Below are 23,937 nucleotides of genomic sequence, written 5' to 3' on the forward strand. Positions count from 1 at the left end.
CATACATTTCGAATGCATCTTCAAGATAACCCGCCAAAGCTGTCAGTCAAGCAACCTGAACATTTATCAGCATTTTCTGAAAAGTGATGGTTACATTCCATTTTATATTTTTCTAAAGGGTTCTATAAGTTATCTAAAAAGTGTCAGTTTTCTTTGTTGCAGTTTTTGCAGGAATTTAGAATAGCAGAAAAAAAGAAGCAATGTAACACTTTTTTGTTGGGGGGGAAGAATGGTATATAATCAAAAATGATAAGGTGCAAAAAAAAAAAAAAAAAAAAACCATAAAAAATCAGATTTTAATAAAACTAACAGAGTTAATAAATTGCACCAAACATCCGGCAAAATTCGATGAAATATGTCCATGGCACATTGATAAATGTCATCTTAGGTTCTGGCTACCTGTGTCAATTTTATCATAGTAGTGCTTGGATATTAAAGGGACACTATAGTCACCTGAACAACTGTAGCTTAATTAAGCAGTTTTGGTGTATAGAACATGCCCCTGCAGCCTCACTGCTCAATCCTCTGCCATTTAGGAGTTAAATCCCTTTGTTTATGAAACCTAGTCACACCTCCCTGCATGTGACTTGCACAGCCTTCCATAAACACTTCCTGTAAAGAGAGCCCTATTTAGGCTTTCTTTATTGCAAGTTCTGTTTAATTAAGATTTTCATATCCCCTGCTATGTTAATAGCTTGCTGGACCCTGCAAGAGCCTCCTGTATGTGATTAAAGTTCAATTTAGAGATTGAGATACAATTATTTAAGGTAAATTACATCTGTTTGAAAGTGAAAACAGTTTTTTTTTTCATGCAGGTTCTGTCAATCATAGCCAGGGGAGGTGTGGCTAGGGCTGCATAAACAGAAACAAGGTGATTTAACTCCTAAATGACAGTGAATTGAGCAGTGAAATTGTAGGGGAATGATCTATACACTAAAACTGCTTTATTTAGCTAAAGTAATTTAGGTGACTATAGTGTTCCTTTAAGACACAGCCATTCCAGTTTTGTTTCAAACTTTGAATTTTTACGCTGGGTCCATATTTCACTTTGGGGGGTTTCCAAAGGGCCAAGAGAAAGAAAGCCTTACATACTTCTACATGTCTTTTCTATATCATATATCTCTTCTCCCGATGCTGTGGACTACATCTCCCATGATCCTCTTCCAGCCATAATCCTGGCAAAGAAATGGGGTTGTAGTACACACGAAGGTTGCCTTCACCTTCTCCAGGGGTATAAAGTCAAGTTCTTGCCACGCACGGCTTATCATGTTTTGAAAGAATAGAGCACAAGAGTGGTAAAAGGTATGAAATCAAAAACACTAAATGGGTCATAATGAAAAACTGAGCCTAAGTTTGTTAAATATTGTCCAAGATCAGTCGTAAACATATGTTATGAGAAAGAGCATGTTTAATGAATGGGTGTTACCCTCAAATAAAGATCTTTACGAGCTGAGTACATAAATATCCTGCTCCTTGGGACAGCTGGAAGAATGCCCAAAAATATTTTTCCAAAAATAGGCACAAATATTTTTTTAACTCCATGTAAGGTATTTTTACTTACCTTGGGGTTAAAAATATGGTTGGCCATTTTTTTTATTTATTTTTTTACCACCATGGGATTTTATGGCCGTAATTTTGCTGTTTTCCACCATGCTGGTAATTACCAGTTTGTACATTTCCCCTTTAACATTCTTACTGTTAGAATTTGTTTCCAACTTAGCTCAACTATTCTGGTTTTGCACAGTGATGGTGAGACTATGGGCATGCATTCCACCGAGGGCATGAAAGCCACACATTGTGTACCTGCTGGTTATCTGCTTGCGACTGTTGAAAATTCTGCAGCAGATCAGGTAGACATTATTGCTCTAGCGAGGGAGGTGACTTTTCTTATCATTTGCTTTAGGGAGGAGAACATTGTGTGTCCTGTTTCATTTTTTTGAGTAAGTAGAACATTTTATATATTTTGCTGTCAGCTGCTGTGCACAATGTCTGACAATTATAAGCAGCACATTTACAGGTGTATTCACTTAAAGGTACAATATAGTCACCAAAACAAGTTTTGCTTAATAAAGCAGTTTTGGGGTGTATAGATCATGCATCTGAAGCTCCACTGCTCAGTTCTCTGCCATTTAGGAGTTAAATCACTTTTGTTTTGGTTTTTGCAGCCCTAGCCACACCTCCCCTTCGTGTGACTGACACAGCCTGCATGAAAACATGTTTTCACTTGCAATCAGATTCAATTTTAAAAGTTTTTATCTCCTGCTCTGTAAATTGAACGTTAATTATATACAGGAGGCTCCTGCAGGGTCTAACAGGCTGTTAACGGAGCAGGAGATAGGGAATTCCTAATCATACAAAAATTTGCAATCATGGGGTTAATACTGCTGCAGTCTGCCTTGGCATCCGAGGCAGACAGGCAGCAAGCATTCTTACTGTCCCAGCCCAGTCAGAGCGATCATCCCATAACCTCTGTGTCATCTGTGAAGTGCAGGGAGACAGGTCAGTTTTTTTTAAAGTAAACAAAAAAGTTTAAAAAAGGGAAAAAAATGCTTATTACCTCTACACTTGGCACAGGCTAGTGAAAAAATTATCCCACGCTAAGGTTCAAAATATGCCTTTTGAAATATCCTGAGGTGTCGTCTTTAAGAAATAGTATGCCTTTGTGGTGTAGTTGGAATAAGTAACCTGCTAAAAAAAAATCCAAAGTGAAATATGGACCCAGCGTACAAATTCAAAGTTTGAAACAAAACTGGAATGGCTGTGTCTTAAATGTGGCCCTTTAATGTCCATATATACCTGACAAAGGTACGACATAGCTGAGCAACATCATAATATACACCATATAAGATACCCTGGAGTGCCTTCTTTCTTAAATGGAAGGCATTTGTGGGGTTATTTGAACAGTCAAACTTATAATGTCACAAAAACAGACATAAGCCCATCAAATCCGGACCTGTTAGGTGAGACCACACCCACCTTCAAGCACCACTTTAAAGATGTGCAGTTAGTCCACTTTGTTAACACACTTCCCACGGGTAGCGCACTCACGCGGGACCGTACCACATTGAAACCCCTGCTGAAAAACTGTTGTTCATGGGTAAATGGGAAACAGCCCTACACAGGACATTCTCTGACACGGAATGGGAGAAGATCTGCTACCTCACAACACGCACTACTCTTCATTCTATAGCAGAACACAAGAGACCGCCTTTAAGCTCTTGACCAACTGGTACCACACACCGAACCTCTTACACTCCATCAACCCAGACCATTCTAACGTATGCTGGAGATGCGAAAAGGAGGTAGGCACCACCCTGCACCTTTGGTGGGACTGTGAGATGATTAGACCATAGTGGGTGGGAATTCATAGCATGTTAAAGGAGTTCTCTGATGCACCACCCCCCATAGACCCGGCAGCAATGCTCCTCCACCACACAACCGCCCCCAGATCCAAATACAAGAAATCTATTACCATTAGGGTTCTAAACAAACAAATTCTCCCACAGTACTGGAAGCAGTTACCCCCCTACAGACATGGTTTACTCAGATGGAAGCCCTAAGAGCAATAGAAGAACTAACAATGAGCACCACCCACATCCCCACAGCCTATAGTGAGACTTGGACACACTGGATAGTGAACACAGCTAAGGAAGACTATACTCTTAAACTCCAATACCGACAGGACGACTAGGACTGACAGACAGTACCCACCCCCTTTTTCCTCTCTCCACATGTGGAGGGTAGGACGCACCCCTCCCTTCACACCCCTAACAGACCCAACCCCCTCCTCCTTTCTCTCTTCCCTTTATCCTCCCTCTCAGTTAAACCCAGCCCTAACACGCCTCCGCGGGACGATGTCCTGACATGCTCCGATGCTAGCAGGAAGCCCTTCCCCGTAACAAGAACCACATAGACAAGTGATTGGCGCAAGTCCATACAGAAGTGGCTGGAAACCAACACCGCATCCAGCAGAGATTGTCCAGCACCCATACTAGAGACACGATATGCAGGCCTACTTGACAGGATTAGGCTCATAGACAGAGGCTGGAGTGGTACAACACAATGCGATAGGCACCATAGCCGAGACACGGGGCGAGAATGGGAAAGCACCACTCGCCTACAGCGATTTGGTATGATCCAACCAGTATTCACTCTGAAATGAATGGAAAAAAGCAGAATATGAATCTTTTGTCTAGCCTGGAATAATAAGGAATAGTATTATGGTGACAGAGATCCACTTTAACCTCTTAAGGACGGAGGCAGTTGTTCAAGTTTTGAGCCAAAACAAAACCTAGATTTTGAGCTATATGTCTCATTATGTACCATAATTTACCTCTTTCATATGAAGTGCACCTACATTTATTATATATCATTTGGTTCAGGAGAAATAGGGTCCCATGTGCAGGTTTCATGGGGTTTTGAAACGTTACAGGGTCATATAAAAAGCTAGCCCATTTCAGTTTTTACACATTGAAATTTGTCAGATTGGTTTGCTGGGCCTATGCTGCCTTTGAGACAATATGGCAGCCCGGGAATGAGAATTACCCCCATCATGGCATACTATTTGAAAAAGAAGACAATCCAGGGTATTCAAAATGACCTTGTGACGCCAAAAGGTGTGTGCATGTCGATGACGTGATGACACACGCATTCACATTCGCATAATTTGTTAGCTGAGGAGGCGGATATACACATGCTCCGTCGTGAAGTGGCTGCTGCATGTCAGTACAACACATCAATACTGGACCTTATTGGAGGCGGACCGGATCAGCATCCGCTGTATGGTTCGAAGCCGTTTGGGGTTGCAGCCAAACATTCAGTCTGGTCACATCATCGTGCCTCTCTGGCGCCGTAACAAATGGCCAATGGAGCTATACTAAAAACCTCCACTTGTTCAACTGTGTATAGGGATCTGGGATAGTGTGCAGGCCCGCTAGTGTATGACAAACCCTGGAAAGTCACAGTTCCTTTAAACCTGTAATGCTAAGAACCGTAGTGAATATACCAGGACCTCAAAAATTCTAAAAAGCCAAATATCTCATGGCATTAAAGGGACACTATAGTCACCTGAACAACTTTAGCTTATTGAAGCAGTTTTGGTGTATAGAACATGCCCCTGCAGCCTCACTGCTCAATCCTCTTCCATTTAGGAGTTAAATCCCTTTGTTTATGAACCCTAGTCACACCTCCCTGCATGTGACTTGCACAGCCTTCCATAAACACTTCCTGTAAAGAGAGCCCTATTTAGGCTTTCTTTTTTGCAAGTTCTGTTTAATTAAGATTTTCTTATCCCCTGCTATGTTAATAGCTTGCTAGACCCTGCAAGAGCCTCCTGTATGTGATTAAAGTTCAATTTAGAGATTGAGATACAATTATTTAAGGTAAATTACATCTGTTTGAAAGTGAAACCAGTTTGTTTTTTAATGCAGGCTCTGTCAATCATAGCCAGGGGAGGTGTGGCTAGGGCTGCATAAACAGAAACAAAGTGATTTAACTCTTAAATGACAGTGAATTGAGCAGTGAAATTGCAGGGTAATGACCTATACACTAAAACTGCTTTATTTAGCTAAAGTAATTTAGGTGACTATAGTGTTCCTTTAACACAGAGAAAAATTAAGGCCATCCCAGGGCCACAGGCACCATTTGAGGACTATTTTTCTTCACTCTTGGCATACCTCCGTCTTCCTGAGAATTGGGACCCCAGTGGGAGGCAGGTAAAGGAGACAGGCCAGTGACAACTATCTTGTCACTCGCTCTGCCCCAAAGCAATAATCTACCTTTCACTTCCACTTTCTCTGTAAGTGCTGTAGAAGTAGGATCTATTTAATACTTTTTTACATTTTAAATAAAAAAAATATATTTTTTTTTATTATTTTCAAAAATATATTTTTTTTGTGTATTATCTAAATAAAGCATTCAAAACGGAGGTACAGTTGCTGACAATTTTTACCCTTTGATGTAAATGTTTGATAGTACAATGCTGTGCTAATACCAAAAAGAACAGACGTATTTTTAAGTTTTGGAAAATGCTGCGTTGCCTTTTGTAAATCTATGCAAAACCTTAGCATAGAAGCAAAGAAATCCCTGGTTGTGTAAACAGTTAAGCAGGTGTTTAGTGGCCACAACATTTTATTAGACATGTCTATTTTTAGCTACAAGGCAAAATATGACCACGAACTGAATCAGCTGTTAAAGTGGATATAGAATCAGTGACTAAGCAGTGACTTGAAAAAAAAATCTCCATATCAGCCTCAATCACATCTTGGTTATGGTATCCCATTAAACTTTTGAGCCTACTACATTCCAAAGCCCATCTAATTGCCCATCTAATTGCAGCGACATGTCGGACTCTCTAGAGTCTATATTAGCAATTGTTTGCTAATTTAGAATACATTTACTGTTACGTGTCAAGGAACCTTAGCAGGATGAAATGTATAGAGTTCCATACAGTTCATTCTAAAGCTGATTTACCCAAACTGTCCACAATTAGTGTAAAAACTGAGCCCTCTTATAAAAAATGTCTGCACATTAAACAAAAAGTATATGAAAAAAAAAGATTGATTAATTTCTTGGACGTTCATTGAGTGTACACAAGAGGAATTGTGTACTTAAATAGAATGGGCAAACACACCCATAGCAATAAACAGACTACAATAATCAGATATTATTATTATTATTATTATTATTATTATTTATAAGGCACCAACATATTCTACAGCGCTTTATAACTATAGAAAGGGTATATCTAGAGGTGAAGAAGGCCCAGCTCCAATGAGCTTACAATCTACAAGTATTTGAGGTAGGTGGATATATATCGTTAGGTGCCTTATCCAAGGACACTTACTGGTGAGTCATAAGCAACCATGTGTTTCAATCTTCAGCAAGCATTGTCTTTTTTCCCACTGATTGTATCTCTTCACATGCAGCTCCATGGATGTATAAGATATGACTCATTGTTTCGTTCTATTGCTAAGCAATGCAACGTACACAATAAAGTCCAGTTAGCTAACTCATTGCTCCTTTTTGCAACGGGACAGTGAAAATCCAGGTCCTTCCCATACTCTTGCCTCCGAACTGTCCCAAATCGGTGGGACAATCCCAATTTTCAGGTCCTGTCCTGCCATCTCAGCATAGTTCCTTGAGGTCCAGCTTTTGGGAACATCATGGAACTGTCCTCAACAAGCAGTGCATCATTAGACATGCTTGAGCAATGCTCTGGGCACTAGGACCCTAAAGGGAGCACTGAAACAGTGCTCCCTGAAGTGTCTTCCCTCAGTGGGCCTGCTTGATTGGCTGGCAGCCTGGTATGCATTAATTTAGGACTAAGCCAGTGACACAATCGCATGATGACCCGCCCCTCTTTACTCCCCTCCCACCGACATCTCGATTCCCTGGACATCGAAGTTGTGAGGTGGTGCGTATTCTGCAAAACTATCAGAGTAGCGTTGCAGTCTAGCAGCCAAGGGCTAGCCAAGAGCCAAAGGTAGGAACGACTCTCAGGACTTATTTATTAAAGGGAGTATTCAAAGTAAAATCCAAGTGATTTTCACATTTAATGGCAATATAGCCGAATTTGAAAAAATTTCTGTCGGTATGCTTTAAGCTCAGCTTCTCTGGCCTTAAATTTGGAATTCACCTTGAATTCTCTGTTTAGAAAATAACCCTGTCTAACTATACCAGAGGACATACATACAGGCTGCAATGGCAACTTGCAATGCCCTATATAACCCTGCCCTGTATTATGATTTATCATGGACCTGTCTGTGAGAGAGTAGATTATCTTCTCACCACCTTCCGTAGTCTATTATAACCAGCCACTAGTTTAGTTAGGAAACTTTTTTTTGTTTTTGCAACTTTACATGGGCTTTAAACGTTGCTATAAACATGAACCTCTTTTTAAAGTTGAAATTCAAAAAATTTTCAGGAGATTAATGTCCACACAATCTTTTCTATGGCTTTACCTTGTGACGTTGGTCTATGTTCCCATTATACTGCTGCACCCTTACTCTTTGACTGAGCGACTCTTTAAACTGCCTCAGGGCCCTGTCACCAGGTCACACAAAGGATTCGTCCTGTCCTTTCTCTACGTGTCTCTGCATGCTGAAATTTTCAACTATAAGACTAACAGCTATACTTGACCTATTTAAAGGGAGACCACACGCACCATAACCACTGCAGTTTATTATTGGGGCTACAAGTGAATTTCACCACTTTTTAATACAACTGGGGATTCACCTGCATCCTAAGCCCTTCAAACTGCTGGATAAGCCACAATGAGAAATGTATTTTACAATTTTGCCGCCAAACTGGTTGTATGGCAAGACAGCTATTGTATGCTCACCACGTGCAATGAGAGCCTACGAGCACTGTGGTATACGAACATTCATTGATGTCAATCCTCCACAGACCTTCTCCACTCTGAATTACCATTAGCTTTTACAAACCCATCAGATATTGCACTAAAATTACACAATTTGCTGGTATGCAAATAATCTTATGAAAGGGAGACGCGGAATCGGGATCAAATGTCCTTAGGAGGATTTAGCTCTGTTTTTTTTAGGAGCACACCTCTATTTACCCACTTACGTCTAATGGGAACGAAAGAGAAAAAAAAAAAGTAGCTATTTCAAACAGACCTGGATATTTCAAAGAGTTTATTGATGAATTAAGTAACTGAACAAGTTGCCTTTTGCAGTACAATTTGAGGTCATCACTGAAATATGGGTTTTAAAAACGCAGTGAGCTTCGTGATTCATGTCATTTATAACTCAAACAGCAAAGCCAAGCTTCCATCACTGACACAGCCATGATTCAACGAGATTGATCACATGAAATAGTTTTACAGGGAAGGGTGTTGTGTAGCGTAAATTGAGCTAGTTACGCTAAACCCCTTCATTAAATAGAGGATGCCTAGCTAATATTTGTATAACCTTTTAATTCTTGTTCTAGACCTCATCCGACGTATGGTCGTTTATGTACTCATGCATTTCTCACGTATGCAAGCATGTTCCCTCTCTCCCTCCTTCTCTCTGAGGTTGGGGGTTACTTATTAAACTACAAACTGTAGCGATTTGAAAACTAAACTGACGAATTAAAGAAAAATAAAATTAAGAATTTACGTTTCTAATTCATTACAATTTTGATGTTTACAGAACAGGCCGCTCTGTTTTCAAATAGACTTCCAGGGGTTATTTACTTAAGTAGGAATTGCTAGTAGGGACTTGACCGGGAAATGTAAGATTTTAAAGCCATGTGGAGGCAAAATAAAAATTTAAGGCAAAAAAAATAGACGAGTTGGGACAATGGTTTTGGAATTTTTGGAATTCTGGAATAATCCTGACTTTGAAAACATTTGTCAGACATTCACAGGGCTTTTCAATAATGTGTTTTGGATTCACTGTGGAATTTCACGTTTCAGACTAAACTAAAGGACCTGAAAAACATCACTAAGGCAATTCCTTTGTGAATTCCTGACAATGAATGGATTCATGAATATCTGCTAAAGTATGAATTCTCAGGAATTCACAGAGGAATGTGCATCTTACGCTTGTCAGAGATCTAAGGGTGGCCCTGTAGGAAGGTCTGGGTACTAAATAAATTAATAGGTTGATGAATGACATATGGGCGATAGGACTTGTACCTTCCCCACATCTCTCTATATTATCTATGTTGCAGATATGATTTATCATGGGTCAATGTCTCACCACCTTCCATAGTCTATTATTCCCAGCTACTAATTCTGTCAAAGTCCACTACAATTCTGATGGCGACCTTGCTAACCACACCCAATAGTCGTCTTATTTATATCTACAGAAATGTCACAGTGCAAAATTGATCCTTGTGGTTGACTGCAAGTGGTTCATAGGATATCTTTCACCCTTGACATGGTAAGGATATCAAGTTACTTGATTAGTATAAACAATGACATAATAATTCATTAAAGACTAACTGGAAACTAACTGAATCGCAAAAATAATCCACAATCATTCGAAGGCAAGAATGCAGACATTGGCCTCAATTTAATATTGCTCGATACAATTTCCAAATTATTTTATATTTTTGGATAAAATGTTTATATGGTTTAACATTATAAAAAAATATAAGAATTTTGTATTTTGATATGTTTTGGTATTTTGACATTATTGATATATTTTTATATATATGAAATATTTTTTTATATTTACTATGTTAAATTAATAATTTTAAAAGTTTTATCTCTATAAAATGGACAGAAAAGTGCATTCTATTTATCTATAAACCCTATAGTCTTCCTTTTTTTGTTTTACAATTTTTATTTCTCTGACTCATGAATTACAATTCATGGGGGGTGAGGGAGGCATGTTTTTCTTTTTTGGCAATTATTTTTTTGCCAAGAAAAATCAACACTTTTATAAACAATCTAAAGTTGTACCCTAACTTCATGTTTTGGATTTTTACGTTGCACCCTCCTGGCAGCCAATCATGTTCGTAGTGAAAGTCAATGAGTTATACTGTGAAACAATGGATTAATTTGTTGAAAACAAATATTTTGGCACAGTGTGGCAATTTGCTGGGGCATATGCCATGGCGCCCCAAAGCTTCTCCGTAGGAAGCACTGGATTGGCCTCCGAAATACTCACTAGTGATGATCTCAAAGGGGCAGTGGAGCTGTGACGAGAAGACTGGATTACAGGACAGTTTTCTTTTTTTATTTGTCTTACAGAAACAGGAGGCCTCTAAATCCAAATAAATTATGGAACACCCTAACAGTATAAAAATATGTATATATTTTTAATGCTAATCTGTTCCTTAATGTGAGTGAGTCTGCATATCCCCCATCTGAAGACTGCCTTAAGGAACACTTAAATTGAAAATGTTTATTTTATTGTTTTTAACATTGTAGTAGATATACCCGAAAAGAAAACATGCATGCATTTAATTATGGATTTTTAAAAATTGCGGTATATCTAAAAACGGCAAAAGCAGCAAGCCCTCCATATCTATAAACGCCTAGTCTTTCTGTGGCTATCCAATCACAGACTTCCTAATGCAGCTTAATGAGAAGTCTTTGCAAGGCAGGTGCTCTGATCAATTGTTGCCTTTTGAGTTTAGCTCCACTAAGCTAACCTAACCAGGAAGTAACAGGTCATGTTGTCTGATTGACAGCCAGAGAGGTGTAACCGGGTTAATTTATAAAAGTGACCATTTCTATATCTGCACTTTTTGTAAAATGAAACAAAGAGGACACACGCAAGCTAAAGTGCTTTAGATGTGCGTGGAGTGTCCCCTTAATTGATTACCACTCCCTCAAAAAAGTTACTATTAGAAAAACAATACAAGCACAATGTCTACTAAATACCTTCATACCACACTATGATTAATGCGCTTCTTGCCTTCATTAATGTGATATTAACAATTTATGTTTTGTAGTAACATAATATCACAATAAAACAATGGTTGCATTATGGACACATTGCTTGAATATAAATCCTTATATTAGTAGCTTAACATGTAGGCTAAAATCATACGTTAAGGAATGTAACAGGAACTCATTATGTTAATGAATCAAGTAATAACTATCTATTTTTATAGGTATTTAGCAGGTATGATTACTGTTTTAATAGTGACTGTGCTTTATAGAATAGAATGCAATAACAGCAGTTCTGAGGTGTGGGGTTTTGAGTTACTCAGTTTTAATAATATGTTTGCTTATCCCCTACATTCAGCAAAAATCTATTTGCAACATGTGAAAAATAGATATACATACTGAAATCCACACCTCTTTATCTTATAACTGGGTGACTCCATATTAGCTCAATCTTAAAGGACCACTATAGGCACCCAGACTACTTCAGCTCAATGAAGTGGTCTGTGGGCCAGGTACCCCTAGTTTTAACCCTGCAGCTGAAAACATAGCAGTTTCAGAAAAACTGCTATGTTTCACTGAAGGTTAATCTAGCTTCTAGTAGAATCTAGCTTCTCACTGACAGCCGCTAGAGGCGCTTCCGCGATTCTCACACTGAGATGACACTGGACGTCCATAGGAAAGCATTGAGTAATGCTTTCCTATGGGCGGTTTAAATGCGCGCATGGCTCGTGCCGTGCATGTGCATTCGGAGCTGACGTCGGCAGGAGGAGAAGAGGTCACCAGCACCTGAGGAGCCCAGCGCTGGAGAAAGGTAAGTGGCTGAAGGGGTTTTAACTACTTCAGCCCAGCGGGAGGGGGGCCATGAGGGTGGGGGGGTGGGGGACCTAATTTAAATGTTTTATTAAAAGGTGTACATTCCGGAGAAGTGACAGTGCCCCTTTAATTTTTATTTGTAACTCTACGGCAGGGGTGCCCAAAAGGTAGATCTCTGGATGTTTTAAAACTACAGCCTCCATAATGCTTTGTCATTCAAAAGGCACTCCTAAAAACATGCTAAGATCATCGGAGTTGTAGTTCTACAACACCTGTCGATCTAGCTTTTGGGCACGACTGCTCTAAGGATAATATAATCCTATAGTTAACACCATTGCTATGAAGTTGTAACTTTAATGATTACATTAGCATTGCTGTAAGACTGACTATCAAAAGTCATTTAAATGTCACATAATCATAATAAAATAGTTTTGTTTTTTTTTAGTATATAGATGTTTAGTGAAGCAGATATTTAACCCAGGATTGCTGTATCATCATTTTTTTAAATTAATTGTGTTCTTTGTTAATATTGTACTCTGACATGACTTAAATGTGCTGCCTGGTCACATGTGCAATTCATATGTACCCTGTGGGAAAGTAATTAATTAATTGATTAATTAATGCATTTCCATCAGAATCCCAAGGTGCGATACGTTAATTGATTTCTCACTGCAAGAAAATAAAAGCCACACTGTGCTGGGCAGCACATTCAAACCCCGAATGACAGAACGCACAATTTTTAAGGGTCCCGACAAAACGAGGACCAGATAGTTTAGCCTTTAAAGAGTCCATTACAGCCATATGAAGCATTAAAGGGACACCATAGGTAGCAAAACCATTACAGCGTATTGTAGTGGTTCTGGTGTCTATAGCCTTTCCTTGTAGGCTGAGCAGTGTAAACGCTGCCTGTGGCGTGACCACTGCCCGTCTGTGAATTGTCTTGATGTGATTGCCTGTATTTCCCCATGTATTTGGGCATATTTGTATGTTTTATCTGCCACCCGAACAGGGACCACCTCAATAACCCATTTAGAATAATGTCCGAGAACATTCACACCTCGTAGCAAGGTGTCAGAACCACAAATCGCAAGGGAAGCCTCAACGCGTGCCGACCCTGGGTGGCTGCCCATTCGTTAGACGAACACCATCTAGGGGGAGCATTCGTGGATTGCTTCCCACCTCATTCGGTTCTCGAACGAGGACCTCCCCAGTGCCTCTTGGAGAGATCACACCAATCAATTAGAACGTTGGCAACTTGCAACATAAGTGTGAAACCGCAAGGGAAGTAATTAATGAGCGCTTCCCTGGGGGAGCATTTGTCTCCCGAAAGGAGAGATTTCCCTTACCTGGTTTCACCCAGGGACCCCACGAGCGGAGGCGGTAACATTCTGAGGGTCCCTGAGATTGGTGGGGACACTCTCTTGAGGACAATGGCAGTTTGTCAGGCTTTCTGTAGCTTGGAATCATAGAGGTGGGAAACTTTCCCGCGCTGGGACTCCCAGGTACAGAGGCTCATGTGATAAAGATCCCCTGGTCCCGGGAGGTGGGAAACCCTGGCGGGAACTGGGGACAAAGGGACTGGCGTTCCTGTAACATGTACAGGCCCCTGAAGGGGGGGGCCCTTGGAAGGGACATTATCGTTGTGTATGATCCACCCCTTGCATGGGGAAAGTATAAAGCCGAGTGTGGCCAATAAAGTGGTTGTTGTACCCCTGGAACTGTGGGTCGTCCCATTACTGGGGGGAAGATGGGTCTCTTCATTCTGTATTACCCTCGGCCCGCTACACTGTCTTTTCTAAGTAATGGCCATATATTGATTACTGCCTATGACCACCTAAAGTGGCTGTCACTCAGACAGGCATTAGAGGGGTTTCCTAGGTTCGGTCCAGCAAAGATTGCAGGACTGATGTTTAGAGGCTCCATGCTGTCTATGAGGACATATTGGTTGGCTGCAGTGAAGCAATTTTCTGTGTGTGCGCACTACCCTGAGCTTCCCGATACTCCCTTATGGGGAAGCATTCGATTGGCTAAAAACATAAGAATTGAGGATCTCAGCCAGAGAGGCAGAAATATATGTTGACCCCCCCAGATCAGAGAGCAAATCTTTTTGCTCTATACCTCAACCAAGGGTACATTCCAGAATGAGGTGTTTCTGACAATCCCTGTCAATTTATCAATCAGATAGTTCTCCTCGATTTTAGCCATGATCTCTTCGATAGAGATTGGATTGGCTCCAAGTCATGCTGCCGCTAATACCCTGCAGACTGCAAGCGTAATTTTATTAAAATGTTTTTGAGAGCAAACTGTAAGCCACTGTAGAGGACAAGAGAGAAGGTACACTGAGGGATCTACATCGAATGGCCTCTGAAAGACTGCTGCAAGGCTATTCCCCCCCTCCCCCCCCTGTAAATTAAGATTGCCTATTGGGTCACCATTGGGCCACTCCCACCACGCCTGAAGAATTTTTCATAAGAAATCCATTGCTCAGTTTCTTATAATGCATCAAACAAGCCGTGATACATGTTTACATATTAATACCTGTATCCCGGCCTTATTGAGGTGTGTTTTTTTTTTATCTATTTTGCAATTTTCTAATAAAGAAAACTATACAGTTTATTCAATAAACAACTAGATTGGAGTGAACTAACAAGCAAAATGCAAAATGTAGGTAAAAAAATTGCAGATCATTATTATCCAAACTATTGCTATAGTTACAGTTTGGCTATTTTACAGGGGTTGAGACAGAGGCTGAGTTTCAAAGGGGATCCTATTCATTTTGTGTCAGTTTTTATCTAACACAAACATACTTCTACACAGATACGGTGGAAAATACCTATATCTACGCCCGCACATAGATTCAGACATATGAACAAAAGCAAATAAGCGACAAATAAAAAAAAAAAAAAAACAGAGCTATATACGCAGCTTCATGTAAACAACATGACTGCAGGCTTTTGATGGGGGTGGTCATTCATTCAGCTCTTGCTGCAGGCAAGGCATAAATGCATACATCCCAAGTGTCCCTATTTAGGAGGGACAGTCCTTATTGTGGGTCCAAATCCCTCTATCCATCTTTTCTAGGAGCTCCCTATTGCTGGTGTGTCTGAGTGTATAACAGAGCTCCACAGCAATAGGGATGTGTCTTTAAACTACAATATATGTGTTTAGAAATCAGTCTGTTCAACAAGATACATAAAATTAGGTACATTGTTTTTCTTTTAAATTACATTATTATTTTTTTGTGTATAAATTATAATCAGTAAGTTACCTAAAATTTCTCAGAGCAGCCCCGTTCCTGGCCATAACCCCACTCGCACCCCTAAAATTAAAGTATCCCCCTCTATCTATTTAAAATGTTGGTATGTAAATGCCACTGAAGCATCTGCTTCACGCCCCTGCTAAATGTCTCTAAAGCGAATACCCCAGAAGCATCGGCTCAGCCCTTGCCTTGACATGGTTAATGGATGAATTGTTTGAATGAATTTTGCATCCAGCGTCGCAGGTACGCCTCTAGCGGCTGTCAGGAAGACAGCCACTAGGAGGCTGGATTAACCCTGCTATGTAAACAGAAAAAAAAAACTGCTATGCTTACATATGAAGGGTTAAAACCATGTGGAATTTTTTTGCCCAAGTAAGCGGGTTAATCTCATAAGAGCAGACAGTAGGCTGTTAGAGTAGGACCTGCCAAAGATGGGGTATTGTACCTCTGGATACAATACACTGGATCTTGTGTATTGTATAAATTGTCCCCCAGCAGCACCCCATTTATGCATGATCAGGTGAGTGCAGCCCCCTGGTTTCATATACATATAACCGTTACCAATGATAAATTCTGATTTTAGTTACTTCCTCTGTTTCTTTTCATTCCAGTAATCCTTGTATATATCATCTTAGGAAAACCGACAATGCAAGGAACCAATATTTCAGGTCAAGGTGCATGGTGGTGGTTTTTACAACATTATTACTAAACATTCCGTAATCAGGAGGGGAGGGAGAACAGATGGGGTTAAGAGTTAGTTTATTTCTATGTAAACGATCACCTGTGAAGTTATATCGCTCAGGTTAAATTAGATATTTGAATTAGAAAATGAAATCAATTCAAGCAATATATCTTTATACCGTGAGGTCTTCCCTACATTTTTAACTCCATATATTTTAAAAAGTACTCTATTTTCAGTGATGTGTTTGACAAATCTTTCAAAATCTATTTTTATTTTATTTTTTCGTTTGTTTTTATATAAAATACTTTTCTTAAATATTAATGTAAAAATCCACATTACTGTACTGGCTCTATTTCAGTTCTCTGTCAATCGGTGTTCAGAAAAGTGTATTTTTATGTGTCGGAGGTCGAAATATGTTCTGATATATTCAATTATTTTTTTTAATATATAAGTAACTTTATTTGTATATTATGATAGATTTCTTCTTCTGCCACACTAAGAATACTGTGTAAATATTCTGCTTTGCTTCCACACCATGATAAATACAGTGTAAGAATAGCAGAAAATACTTTCCTTGTGTAAATATTAAAGAGACACTATAGGCACCCAGAACACTTCGGCTAATTGAAGTGGTCTAGGTGCAGTGTTCTTGTCCCCCTTAGTCGTGCAATGTAAATCAGTGCAGTTTTAGAGAACAATCCGTTTTCCTGGCACTGCAGGTCCCCTCTCCCTCCCACCCCCCATCCCCGGTGGCGGTGGTTTTTGCTCGCCGCCGCTCCTCCCCTTCCTTACGTTAGCCGGTGGGGGCGAGACTGATCCTGCCCGTCGGCTGAGGAGACCTAATGCGCATGCGCGGCATTATAAAAAACTGCAATAATTACACGTGCAGGGTTAAGGGTAGTGGAAGTTGGCACCCAGACCACTCCAATGGGCAGAAGTGGTCTGGGTTCCTACATTGTCCCTTTAAGGACACATGACGGAAATATTCCGTAATAATTCCCTTTCATTACAGAAGTTGTGTCCTTAAGGGGTTAAATTGCAGGACTAAGACTGCCTCTAGTGGCTATCAATCAGACAGCCACTAGAGGCACTTCCTGGTGGCTAACCGACTTTTGGTCACCTAACAGACCCTGGACATCCACATGATCTGCAATGATTTCCTATGGGGTGGGCCTAATGCGTGGCAGCGCTCACCGTTAATGTGCATTAGCCCCCACCGTCGGAGGTGTCGGAGCACCGAACCAGCACAGAGGGAGATCAGAGCTGGGATCAGGTAAGTAAACTAATTATTTTTTAACCCTTTCCATACTGGGGAGCAAAAGATGGCAGGACAGAGGGATCTATAGTGTAAGGAATGCATCTTTGTATTCCTTACAGTATAGAATCTCTTAAATGTGCTTCTCAAAAAGCTACGTAAACTAAAAGTAAAAAAAAAGTAATAAATAGCTGGAAAAAAACATCAGAATTGGTAAATCAGGCCCAATGAAAGTCTCTGAAAAAGATGCACTTGGATAAACAGATCCCCCCACCCACCCCCCTCTAGTAGACAGCCACTAGAGGTGGAGTTAACTCTGCAATGTAATTATTGCAGTTTATGGAAAACTGCAATAATTATACTTGCAGGGTTAAGGGTAGTGGGAGTTGGCACCCAGACCACTCCAATGAGCAGAAGTGGTCTGGGTGCCTGGAGTGTCCCTTTAAGATAAACAAATAAACAGAATATTGAATTTGATACTCTTGTACCGATTTACAGATATTTACTAAATTTATAATATTTGTAAAAATGTTATAATTAATACGTTAACACTAACATCACATATTAGCCCATTGGTGTAGCCTACAGAAGGGTACAGAATCCATGTTGTGACCCCAATAATCTCACCATAACCCAGATAACCTGGAGGTGAGAGATTATCCTAATTCATGTTTTGATATTAGTAGAAATGTTTGTAGAAATTAGGGGGAAATAAAATTTGAGAGAATAACCAACGTGGAGAAAATGTTATATGAAGAGAAAAGCTGATCTTGGTGGGAGACAGAACAGTGGTCTCCATTTCAAAAGCTTTCCAAATAATTCAATTCTATAAGAAAAAAAAAATCAAAATTATTTATCTACAAAAGTCACCATTATAGTCAATGTAAATTTGTGTAGATAAATCATTTGTTAAGCTTTCCTAACATTATTTAATCATTTGGAAAGCTTAATAAATCGAGGTCAAGGTAAAATATGAGATTATGGAATGAAAAGCTATAGTTTTGGGCAAAAAAAATAAAAAATTAAAAGAAATATCTTGGTCTTCCGGTTAGGCAGAAAAATGTAGAGAAGAGAAAATAACAAAATTAAGAGATACTGAGACAAAAAAAAACTAAGTAATAGCAAGGATTGAGACAGTATAGCGCAAACAAAAAGGTTTTCTGATTTGTTTAATTATTTTGTCAATTCTCTATTTAGAAATCTAATTTATTTTGAAAAAAGTGAAATTTATAAAAAATTTAGGGAAAGAATTAAGGATTAAAAGTTATGTGTGAATCCAACCATCCAAATTGTATCAGATATAATGCACTCCTTACATCTTGTAGTGGTTTTGGTACATAGATGATGTCTGTCTCTTGCAGACGATATAAAACATTCTAAAGAATGCTAAGAAACACATTTCTAAGAAAGTCTATTGTATACATTGTGTGAACACGCCTCCAGTAATAGTCATATTGGATTCAATGACTGACATTTCATGAATGTAAGATCCTGAATATAAAATTTTAAAAAAAAATGCTAGCATTAAAACAATACTTGTTCAAGAATTGAAAAAAAAAAAAAAACAATACTTGTTCACCTATGGTTTTGGACACATTTAAAGGAAAACTCCAACGTTGACATTATTGAAATGTATATAAAACATCTTCTGAAGCATTTTACAATTTTAAAAATTTAACTGCAAGTTAACGATAGACTATATAATGCTGACAGATACAAGAGGTTAAAAAAAGGACTCTGACCCAACGCGTTTACAGGCAGGTATAGAGATGCAAAATGATATTTAAAAGATACAGTCACTATAAAGGAATCTAAACCCTTTGCGTTACTGACATTTGATAGTTTCTCAGCGATACATTGAATAAAAGCAATATTCCAGTAGATTAAGAATTGACTTATCACTGTATCGGATGTAAATGTAAAGCAGGCTTTTTGATGCTTACCCACTAAATTGTCAACTGAAAATTTTAGGCCAGTTCGTTTCCCCAGCTCGGCTTATTTGGTACTATATTTGCAAGCTGTGTTTCGCATATCTTAGTTTATTGAATAAGTCTCCTTGAATAGCATATTGACATTTTTCCAAAGAGCAGGTGGCTGGCTAATTATTACTAACCTTGCGAATCGTCTTGCATGCTACACTTGTCTTATATTACAAAGAAAACCAGTTACCAATAAACAAACATTTCATTTATTCTTTTCTGTATGCCTTTAGCGTTAATTTCGTGCAAAGTGCGTTTTAACACAAGCAATGCAATAAGTGTCTTTTACTGGATGACTGCGACCAGACAAAATCGTGTAGTCTCTACCTGCGTCCTCTGATGTTCTTATTAATGCACAACATAGAAAAATAGACAAACATCAACATGATTATACTATAAATATAGTATACTATAAAATTATATACATATACTACATTCGATATCTATGTAACCGTTGAGGAATATTTCATAGATTATTATTACATTGTCAGTCTATATTGAAATACATATCTATGCAGAGAGATGTAGAATTGTATTGAATTAACTTATTTGTTATTGCACCCACTTAACCTCTCACATCCCACGTCTTAATATGATTATCAGTACTTACGTTTATCTACGACCATGGCACAGAGCAAATTCAACAAAGGGAAGGATCGGATGACAGTGTAGGTCTGTCATAGAGCTAAGTAACTGGCTGTGTCTTATGCATAGCAGATTAGGTGTGTTCTTCCTCTGTCAGATACACTTGGGATTGTCCACAGGTGCTTTAACAGCACAAATAGACACATGATCAAAACCACCCATTCCTCAAAGGCAAATAGTTTGGCTGTGACACTCAGATAATTGCTATATGCTAGAAGGCTCTCTGCACAATTCTGAGTGATTTGTCAGACAAATAAAATACATGCATTTGTATTGTACATGCAAATAACAATATAACCCTCGATTTAATATTGTTGGATAAGCTTTTTAAATTAATTATTTGAAAAAAATATTTTTATATTTTTTTGAGACATTGTTATATATGTACATACAAACCTTTTTTTAACCCCTTAAGGACGGAGCCAAATGTACAAGTTGTGATCAAAACAAAACGTAAACAAACCACAGAATTTGGCTCTATGTCTGTTCAACTATAATTTACCTCTTTCATACTAAGTGCACCCACACTTATTATATATCGGTTTGTTCAGGGGAAACAGGGCTTTCATTCCATATCAAACATTCATATATAGAACTCCATTTTCTATGAATAAAATCTAAAAAAGTTTGTAAAATTAAGAAATTTTGATATTTTTCAATTTCTGCATGTCAATTTAACTGTTAATGTCACAATACTGTTTGGTTTTACTGCAATAAAATATACATATTTGTATTCAGAAATGTCTCATGAGTAAAACAGTAACCCCCATGTATAGGTTTTATGGTGTTTTGGAAAGTTACAGGGTCAAATATACGTCTTGTCTATTTATTTATTTTTTACATAGAAATTTCACAGATTGGTTTGCTGGGCCTAGGTTGTCTTTGAGACCGTATGGCAGCCAGGAAATGTAAGTTACCCCATCATGGCATACCATTTGAAAAAGTAGACATCCCAGGGTATTCAAAATGGGGTATGCCCAGTCTTTTGTAGTAGCCACTTGGGCAAAAACGCTAGCCAAAGTTAGTGTTCGTTTTTTTTCTTTTCCATTTTTCAAATAAAAACTGTACTTTTACTGATAATATTATTGTCAGTGTATAGTTAACTGCCCTGAAACACTCATAGTTCTATTCAGTGATGTCTCACAAGCGCCACGGTACCCCCCATGTATAGGTTTTATGGGGTTTTTCAAAGTTAAAGGGTCATATTTACGGCTTATCCATAAATGCTTTTTCACAATGAAATTTGTCATATTGGTTTGCTGTGTCTAGGCTGCCTTTGAGACCGTATGGAAGCCAAGAAATGAAAATGACCCCTTAATGGCATACCATTTGAAAAAGTAGACATCCTAAGGTATTCAAAATGGGGTATGGACAGTCTTTTGTAGTAGCCACTTGGGCACAAATGCTAGCCAAAGTTAGTGTTCCGTGTTTTTTTTTTGCGTTTTTCACATAAAAACTGTAGTTTTACTGATAATATTAACATCAGTATATAGTTTACTGCCCTGAAACACTCCCAGTTCTGTTCAGTGATGTCTCACGAGCGCCACGGTACCCCCCATGTATAGGTTTTATGTTTTTTGTTTTAAGTTACAGGGTCATATATACGGCTTATCCATTTATGCTTTTTCACAATGGAATTTATCAGATTAGTTTGCTGTGTCTAGGCTGCCTTTGAGACCGTATGGCAGCCAAGAAATGAAAATTACCCCTTAATGGCATACCATTTGAAAAAGTAGACATCCCAAGGTATTCAAAATGGGGTATGGCCAGTCTTTTGTAGTAGCCACTTGGGCACAAAGGCTAGCCAAAGTTAGTGTTCCGTGTTTTTTTTTTGCGTTTTTCACATAAAAACTGTACTTTTACTGATAATATTAACATCAGTATATAGTTTACTGCCCTGAAACACTCCCAGTTCTGTTCAGTGATGTCTCACGAGCGGCACGGTACCCCCCATGTATAGGTTTTATGGGGTTTTCAAAAGTTACAGGGTCATATATAAGGCTTATCCATTTATGCTTTTTCACAATGGAATTTGTCAGATTAGTTTGCTGTGTCTAGGCTGCCTTTGAGACCGTATGGCAGCCAAGAAATGAAAATTACCCCTTAATGGCATACCATTTGAAAAAGTAGACATCCCAAGGTATTCAAAATGGGGTATGGCCAGTCTTTTGTAGTAGCCACTTGGGCACAAAGGCTAGCCAAAGTTAGTGTTCCGTGTTTTTTTTTGCGTTTTTCACATAAAAACTGTACGTTTACTGATAATATTAACATCAGTGTATAGTTTACTGCCCTGAAACACTCCCAGATCTGTTCAGTGATGTCTGACGAGCGCCACGGTACCCCCCATGTATAGGTTTTATGGGGTTTTCAAAAGTTACAGGGTCATATATAAGGCTTATCCATTTATGCTTTTTCACAATGGAATTTGTCAGATTAGTTTGCTGTGTCTAGGCTGCCTTTGAGACCGTATGGCAGCCAAGAAATGAAAATTACCCCTTAATGGCATACCATTTGAAAAAGTAGACATCCCAAGGTATTCAAAATGGGGTATGGTCAATCGTTTGTAGTAGCCACTTGGGCACAAATGCTAGCCAAAGTTAATGTTAGTTTTTTTTTTTTTCCATTTTTCACATAAAAACTGTACTTTTACTGATAATATTAACATCAGTGTATAGTTTACTGCCCTGAAACACTCCCAGTTCTGTTCAGTGATGTCTGACGAGCGCCACGGTACCCCCCATGTATAGGTTTTATGGGGGTTTCAAAAGTTACAGGGTCATATATAAGGCTTATCCATTTATGCTTTTTCACAATGGAATTTGTCAGATTAGTTTGCTGTGTCTAGGCTGCCTTTGAGACCGTATGGCAGCCAAGAAATGAAAATTACCCCTTAATGGCATACCATTTGAAAAAGTAGACATCCCAAGGTATTCAAAATGGGGTATAGACAGTCTTTTGTAGTAGCCACTTGGGCACAAAGGCTAGCCAAAGTTAGTGTTCCGTGTTTTTTTTTGCGTTTTTCACATAAAAACTGTACTTTTACTGATAATATTAACAACAGTATATAGTTTACTGCCCTGAAACACTCCCAGATCTGTTCAGTGATGTCTGACGAGTGCCACGGTACCCCCCATGTATAGGTTTTATGGGGTTTTCAAAAGTTACAGGGTCATATATAAGGCTTATCCATTTATGCTTTTTCACAATGGAATTTGTCACATTAGTTTGCTGTGTCTAGGCTGCCTTTGAGACCGTATGGCAGCCAAGAAATCAAAATTACCCCTTAATGGCATACCATTTGAAAAAGTAGACATCCCAGGGTATTCAAAATTGGGTATGGCCAGTCTTTTGTAGTAGCCATTTGGGCACAAATGCTAGCCAAAGTTAGTGTTCCGTGTTTTTTTTTGCGTTTTTCACATAAAAACTGTACTTTTACTGAGAATATTATTGTCAGTATATAGTTTACTGCCCTGAAACACTCCTAGTTCTGTTCAGTGATGTCTCACGAGCGCTATTGTACCCCCCATGTATAGGTTTTATGGGGTTTTGGAAAGTTACAAGGACACATATATTAGATGTCCATTTCAAAGTTGGAAATTTTACAAGGTTAATTCCTGGGCCTATTTCGCCTTTGAGAGAGCATGGCAGCCTGGGTAATAACATTTCCACTATTATGGCATACCATTTTCAAAAGTAGGCAACCCAGAGTATTTCAAATGGTGCATTTTAAGATGTTTGATCTAACCACTTTATCAGAAATGAAGGCCCCACATAGCGGTAATAGTTTTATTTGTGCTTTTTTCCACACATGAACTCACTTTTCACAGGACATTTCTTATTCCTGGTATGAGTTATTGCAACAAAGCCTCACAAATTTTTTTTAACATTGTCTCCTGAATATAACGGTACCCCCATGTATCGGATTTTCTGTTTTTTTGGGGAAGTCACAGGGACAAA

The 23,937-nt window shown here is 38.8% G+C and overlaps 1 protein-coding gene across 2 annotated transcripts in view; it reads right to left on the reverse strand.

The window, feature by feature from the left end:
* The window catches only part of LOC134572535 (histo-blood group ABO system transferase-like), a 71,985-nt gene extending 51,922 nt beyond the window's left edge, over positions 1–20,063 (reverse strand). For both annotated transcript variants that reach the window (XM_063431553.1, XM_063431552.1), the window contains exon 1: positions 19,946–20,063. In XM_063431553.1, coding sequence (XP_063287623.1) covers positions 19,946–19,961 — 16 coding nt within the window. In that variant the 5' untranslated portion in view covers positions 19,962–20,063. The remainder of the gene's footprint in view (positions 1–19,945) is intronic.
* Between the last annotated feature and the right edge of the window lie 3,874 nt (positions 20,064–23,937).

This window comes from Pelobates fuscus, chromosome 9, assembly GCF_036172605.1.
Source record: "Pelobates fuscus isolate aPelFus1 chromosome 9, aPelFus1.pri, whole genome shotgun sequence".
In the NCBI taxonomy this organism is placed as follows: domain Eukaryota; kingdom Metazoa; phylum Chordata; class Amphibia; order Anura; family Pelobatidae; genus Pelobates; species Pelobates fuscus.